Genomic DNA, 7,057 nt, shown 5'->3' on the forward strand with positions numbered 1-7,057 from the left:
CTGCAAACCTCTCCTGACACCAAAGGGAGCAAAGGAGAGTTCTCCACAATAAACTCTGACCAATTTGCAGGTTCGTGGGAAAAATAAATGCTACTTGTGGTGGTGGTAGTGGTGGTGTCATCGCTGTTGCTTTAAACCACTCACTTCTTTCGTAACTGGACAAAGCCCTAATTTCAACATTACTCCACACCATTCATTCTGTCCCTCCCCTAACCATGGCCCTCACAACCCTTATCAGATATCCAATGATTCTGTCTCTTCCACCAAAAGCAAGGAATCTCCCCTGCACTACCCCTGAGTCTCACTCAAAAGGGGCTTCAATAAAAGATCGTTCTGACAATCTAAAGAGAGCCAATGAAGGCAACACATTCTTGGATCTATTGTTATAAGATTCAGATTTCTGCAGCTCAGGGACTTGCTACTCTCTGATGTGATATTTTTAACCACCCCATCTGTAGCCTGTGGTTCCTGTTTCCAGCTGGTGTGGTCAAGATCTCCAATACTGATATGGTCTGATAAGTTATTTAACTAAGTCCAGGATTGATCAGAAAGCAGCACAAGGCACTGAGAGGGAGGGAGCTTTAGGTGATAAAGACCAGAACACCAGGGAAGAACACCAGGGTTAGAAGTCTAGGAGGAGGCACCAGAAGCTCTGACTCAGGCACCTTCTTGAAGAAATGAAGCCACTCCTGGTCTTGGTGACCTTTCTTCTGGCCTCTGAAGCTGAAGCAGGTGAGTGACTGTCCCCACCAATAGAGGCCCAGTCCCACCCCACTGAGACACAGCCCTGCCTAGATGCTACACTCAGGCACATCCAAGCCTGGCTGACCTTTTATCCCACATCACATCTGCCAATCTCATTCAAAGATAGTCAGATCTGAAGTGGGATAAACACTCAGCAGGAATGGCATGGCAGAACGCTGACCCCCTAGAAAGGCCCATGAGTGCTATCCCTTTCCAGAATCTAACCTTGTCATCTGGACACCGAGTAATTTTAAAAAGGCATCTGAAAGAAGGTTGAAAGGTAGGAATGAGAAATAAATATATTGTCAGGAATGGGGAACCTTGGAGAAAGTGGCTGATTTCCTCTTTTTTTTTTAGTATTTTTTTTTTACATTTATTTATTTTTGAGAGACTGAGAGAGACAGATTACAAGTGGGGGAAGGGCAAAGAGAGAGGGAGACATAGAATCTGAAGCAGGCTTCAGGCTCTGAGCTGTCTGCATGGACCCTGACGCGTGCCTGGAACATATAAACTGCAAGATCGTGACCAGAGCCAGAACAGCGCTTAACCAACTGAGCCACCCATGTGTCCCAAAAGTGGCTTATTTCTATAGCCTACCTAATGCCTGCAAACTTTTTTTTTTAATTTTTTCATGTTATTTATTTTTGAGAGCCAGAGTGAGACAAAACATGTGTGGGGCAGAAAGAGAGAGTGGGAGACATGATCCAAAGCAAGCTCTGGACTCTGAGCTGTCAACACAAAGCCCTAGGAGGGACTCAAACCCATGAACCACGAGATCACAACCTGAGCCAAAGTCAGATGCTCAACTGACTGAGCTAGCCAGGCATCCAACCCGTTACATTTCTAACTCAAGGTGTTAAAATTACTTTTATGCTCTATGCATTTTTCCAGGCATTGGCATTATTGTGCTCCCCATGAAAGAAGTCAAGCACCCAGTAGGTACCACATTTGGTGGCAACCTGGTCCCCGTAATAATTACGTCTGGCCATTTTCGTTTCAAGTTCCCTCTGGTCATTGGTCAGTCAAAATGGAAACAACGGCTTTGGCAGGTCCCCAATTCCCTGCTACTTAGAACCACAACCATCCTCATAGAGAGGCTCATTGTGAACATTCCTTCATGCGGTCAAGTCATTTTCTGAGCACCTACTACGTGCCAGGCTCTGGCAAAGATTAAACGCAATCCACAGTACATACATGAGCATTTAGAGCTCACGTTTCAAACATACAATCGAGGAGTAGTTCTGTAGGGTCTGGGAAACAGAAAGGGAGAGGGGACTTAGATCCTATCAGGGAAAGGATTTTCCAGGATCCATGGGGACTTCACTGCTTGTTCCAAATGCAAATTCTCTCTGCCACCATTGTCTCTGCAGCAGGACACAAGGAACAAGGACTCCTTTGTCTCCTGGGTCATGAAGCAGCCAGGAAGGCTGCCCAGGGAAGTTATCTGGGCACTTCTGGCTACTACAGACTGTGCTCTCCGCCACCCTGACTCCCTTCAGCCCCACATCCTCCCGCTCTGCCCCTCTCCAGCCCGGGCCTCATAAGCACAGCAGGCAAAGTAAACTTTTTCTTTCAGGGAAAATAATCGAGGGCCATGAAGCCAAGCCTCATTCTCGTCCCTTCATGGCATATCTTCAGATCCTGAATTCAGATGGAAACATGAACTACTGCGGGGGTTTCCTTGTACATGAGGACTATGTGCTAACAGCAGCTCACTGCAAGGGAAGGTGAGAAGCAGAGCCTGATTCCCCACCCTTCTGCTAAGAGGTGTTAACCATGAGGTTAACTCCCACCCAGCCTGGGCTGCCAAGAAGCAGAGGGCACAGAGATGCTCAGCCCCGGGCCTCCTTTCCTGTAATTCCTCTCCTGCCAAGTCCTGCCCTGCCCTGAGCTGTCCTGTTCCCTCCATGGCCCTGGGGCTGTACCTCCTGTAACCGCACCCCACCCTGCTCTGTGTCCAGCTCCATCACCGTCATCCTGGGGGCCCACAACATCATGATGTGGGAGACGACACAGCAGAGGATCCCGGTGCAAAGAGCCATCCCCCACCCAGACTACAATTCTGAAACGTTGCTCAATGACATCATGTTACTGCAGGTAGGACCCATGCTTCACTGGTTCTTGGACATGTTATTCCTGGGGTTTTGCCTTCCCTTACACCTCATTCCTGTCCCTCCTTCCCACTATGACCTTCTCACTTGTCCCGGGACTGTGAAGATGGCATTGCCATGACTGTCCGGGCTCTTTATGAGCCATCAGTAGATGACAATAGCTTTTCTCGGCACTCAGCTGGAAAGGAAGGCCAACCTGAATGCCTATGTGAGCCGCCTCATGCTGCCCAAGAGGACCACATGGGTGAGGCCACGGATGGTGTGCAGTGTGGCCGGCTGGGGGAGACTCAGCGTGAACAGACTCCCTGGGGCAGAGAAACTGCAGGAAGTAGAGCTGGAAATCCAGAAGGACGAGCTATGCATCTACATCCTCAAACGCCCATATGACATCACCACCCAGATATGTGCAGGGGACCCAAAACAGTGGAAGGCTTCTTTTAAGGTGAGATCCCCACTAGTCTCCATGCCCACCCCTGAGACAGCCATGCTTTGAGAGGGGCAGTGAGAACTAGCCCTGTCCCTATGTCTTCAGCATTTCCGGCCAACCAGTCTCTGCACCTGTTTCCCTAGCAGGGGTGAGAGACTGTCCCACAGCTCCTTATGGACAGAGGTTTTCAGAAGGATAAGTGGGAGGGAAATTTGAGGACCAGGCTGGAGACCCAGGCCTCACCTGGCTCTGATCTCACCAACAGCCCCCTAAATAGAGACCACCAATCCTCAGGGGCAGCAGGGGGGCAGGACCAAAAGAAAGCCCAGCTCAGCCCTTCCTCCCTCTACCCACAGGGAGACTCCGGAGGCCCCCTTGTGTGCGACAACGTGGCCCAGGGCATTGTCTCCATTGTGCGATATGATGGGAAACCTCCAGGTATCTACACCAGGATCTCGAGCTTTATGCCCTGGATAGAAAACACGATGAGACACTTCAGCCTGCAGGGACCAGACTGAGACACCCCAAGGATCACTTCATCCACCTTCTCTGGGGCAGAGGCTAAAAGGGGTGGTGACAAGGCTGCCAGGGATTTAATAAATGTCTGTCTCTAGTGCAAATTAGAGTCCTCCTTTGTGCACCAAAACAACATTCATTAGTTATGGTGACCATCTGTTCACATGCTCTAGAAAGAAAGGCATCCTGCTCTGATACCCAGCTCCTTCCAAATACACGCCCCCTGCTGGGCCCAGCGGAAGCTCCATCAGGGAAAGGGAGACACCGCCCCAGGGAAAATCACCCTCTTGGAGAGGACCCTCCTACCTCATCCATATTGCCCATCTACCTCATCCCACGCCTACACCCCCCCATCCTACTCCAATATGGTAACATAACAGAACCCACACTAGGAAGGAGGACCACCTAAGAAGCTCTGAGAGAGCCAGCCACCTCTCCACCCCAAAAGGAATGGATGGGCAAGAAGATTCTGGAAAGCTGTAGCTCACCCCAGGCAGCGCTCCCTCCCCAAATCAGAGAGGCAGCTTGAGGCCGGAAGAGTCTCAAGAGGGCCCTTCAGTACTCGCAGCATAGCCTAAGGGCCTCTCACAAGCTCGCTATGGTCCCAGAGCCCAGCGCACCCTCTGGTGTCCTGCCACCCATCTTCCATGGGCTCGAATGACCTTCAGGGTGCTCTTCCATCTTGGTCTAATTCAGCCTCTTCACACCTCACCCTGTCTCCATGTGTGTGTGTGCCTCACGAACGAACATGCATGTGTGTGAGTGTATGTGTGACTGTGTCTCTAAAGGAAACATAGTATAAAAAAAGTTGTGTTTCAAAGGTATCCTGTTATTTCAAAATGTGTCCTATAGCCTAAGCTTATCAAATAAATTTTTTATTCATTTTGTAACAATCTCAAAGTCTTATGTAAGAATGCATTCAGTAAAGTAATCTCATTTTGAGGAACTCACCATAAGGGCTCTAGGGTGGCTTAAACAGGCGACTTCGGCTCAGGTAATGATCTCACTGCTCATGAGTTCGAGCCCCATGTCAGACTCTGTGCTGACAGCTCAGAGTCTGGAGCCTGCTTTGGATTCTGTGTCTCCCTCTCTCTCTGCCCCTTCCCTGCTCACTCTCTCTCTCTCCTTCAAAAATAAATAAACATTTAAAAAACATTAAGCACACCCACCTTAGGGCAGCTTGGATGGCTTAGTTGTTTAAGTGTCTGACCCTTGATTTCAGCTCAGGTCATCATCTCACAGTCCTCATCCACACTGACAGACCTGCTTGGGATTCTCACTCTCTCTCCAATTCTCTCTCTGCCCCTCCCATGCTAACTCTCTCTACCTCTAGAAGGAAATAAACATTTTAAAAATATTAAATGAATGAAATAAAACACCCACCAAAGAGAAGCAGCCTGGAAAGAAGTGGCTGGTTGAATATTTGCTATTGATGAGCATGTTTCGACTGTGGGACAAGGTACACTCAGTGGTGATTCTTGGTCTGCACCTGGTGACCGTCAGCATCTCAAGCACAAGAGCCATTTCCCTCATTCCCTGGAAATACCTAGCTAAACAATTATTCAAGATTTCCTCACAATGGAAAAAAAGCCAAGAGCTGAGATATAAATGCATTCATGACTCCATTCAGTCGCAGAGGGGCTTCTGAGGTACCAGCTCTTCTGCGGGCTCTAGTTCAGACATCAACATCTTGTTTGTTCTTCTCATGTTCCCTCATGACTCAGCAGTGGGATGCAAGTGGGGAGGCTGTACGTTTGTCATCCAGCCCAAGAAAACCATTCTGTATAATGATGCCCAGCTCTACGGAAACACAAGCCCAGGAGGCCTACATGGTCAGTAAGCCTCACAGCTTTCATTCCCCTCAGGGTTTTGATCTGGAAGGAAGAAAGACGGGCAGCTCTGACCAGGGCAGAACTTCAGGGAAGATGCAGCCACTTCTGCTTTTGCTGGACCTCCTGCTGCCCCTTGAGGCCAAGACAGGTGAGTGACCATCCCCATTCCAGAGGCCTGAGCCCAGCCCACAAGCTCCTGGTGCTCCTGACCCTTCTGCCGAGAGCAGACCAGGTCTGCCCTCCAGTTGAGCCCAGTGATGTTCTGAACCCCGCTCCTCTCTCAAACCAAGGCGAACAAGTCTGATGATGCTGGACAGACACACTCAACAAGGATGGCCGGCAGGAAGGGTGCTCACTAGAAGGTTTGGTAGGAGGTAATCTCTCTCTGATGGCCTGGAAAGTGGGTGACTGGTAGAAAGACATTTGATAGAAGATATGAAACTACAAAGACAGGCATTAAAATCCCTCGCTCCAGCCCAGGAAAGGTAAGCTCAGACAAACCGGCAGTAGTAGTGAGTGTTGTCCCTGGACCCACCTTAAAAAGCCAGTTAAATTTCTCGGTGCTCTCCACCTGTTCTGTACTGCCAAGGGGAGGGGGATCCCAGAAGCAGCCAGATGACTGCACCCAAGCTGGGTCCCAGGCCTGTGCAGCCCATTGTCAGCACCACCCACCCCTGCCTTCCCAGGCCCTCGGCTGCTCCACTGTCTTTGGCGGTGCCCTACTTGATTCCTGTGGGCTCCAATCCCACCAGCCCATTCTCCACCCTCCCTCAGAGGAAAGCTAATTGAAGGCCATTCTTTCCTGCAACTTAAAAACATTGGCTGAGACCCTAGAATGTGCCAGGCCCTGGAACATGAGGATATTAGAGAATCCAACTCCTTTAACCCATAGGTAGCTTATTAGAAAATGGCACCCATTGGGATGTTACAGAGGGTCAGAAGGGCCTGGGAGACTCACTGAGGAAGGAGACATCAGGGGAGTCCTGTCCACGATCCTCTGAGATTCCACCATCATCAAGGGAGATTTTCTCTCCCCCACACACTGTCTGAGGTCAGATATGGGGAACAAGCACGGATCCCTTCTCAGGGGGCTTCTAAGACTTAAGGTTCAGTGAAGGTCCTCTGGTTACAAGGAGAACCTGAGAAGAGCCTGAATCACAACCTTCTCAAGCTTGCCCTCCCTACCATAGGGGCCCCCAGTCACCCCATTCACTGGCCTTTTCTTTTTGGAGGAGATCATTGGGAGCCAAGAGGCGAAGCCCCACTGCCGGCCCTAAATGGCATTTGTCCAGATTCTGGGCGCAGACTGTAAGAAGAGGTGTGGCAGCATCCTAATGGACAAGCACTTTGTTCTCACAGCTGCTCACTGCTTAGGAAGGTGAGGGGCAGAGACCACTAGGGGGACCCCTGCCCTTCCCCCCCCCCCC

General features: G+C 50.1%; 2 protein-coding genes across 2 annotated transcripts in view; both read left to right on the forward strand.

Moving 5' to 3' along the window:
- The first annotated feature begins 564 nt into the window (after positions 1-564).
- LOC115300689 (duodenase-1-like) lies at positions 565-3,902 on the forward strand. The gene is made up of 5 exons (XM_029950173.1): positions 565-732; positions 2,321-2,471; positions 2,706-2,841; positions 3,034-3,297; positions 3,639-3,902. The coding sequence occupies exons 1-5, from the start codon at positions 678-680 to the stop codon at positions 3,798-3,800; spliced, it is 768 nt and encodes a 255-aa protein (XP_029806033.1). The 5' UTR covers positions 565-677; the 3' UTR covers positions 3,801-3,902.
- Positions 3,903-5,723: 1,821 nt separating this feature from the next.
- Positions 5,724-7,057, forward strand: part of LOC115302230 (mast cell protease 1A-like) — a 12,291-nt gene continuing 10,957 nt past the window's right edge. The window contains exon 1 of the mRNA XM_029952196.1: positions 5,724-5,778. Coding sequence (XP_029808056.1) covers positions 5,724-5,778 — 55 coding nt within the window. The remainder of the gene's footprint in view (positions 5,779-7,057) is intronic.

Source organism: Suricata suricatta, chromosome 9, assembly GCF_006229205.1.
Source record: "Suricata suricatta isolate VVHF042 chromosome 9, meerkat_22Aug2017_6uvM2_HiC, whole genome shotgun sequence".
Lineage (NCBI taxonomy): Eukaryota > Metazoa > Chordata > Mammalia > Carnivora > Herpestidae > Suricata > Suricata suricatta.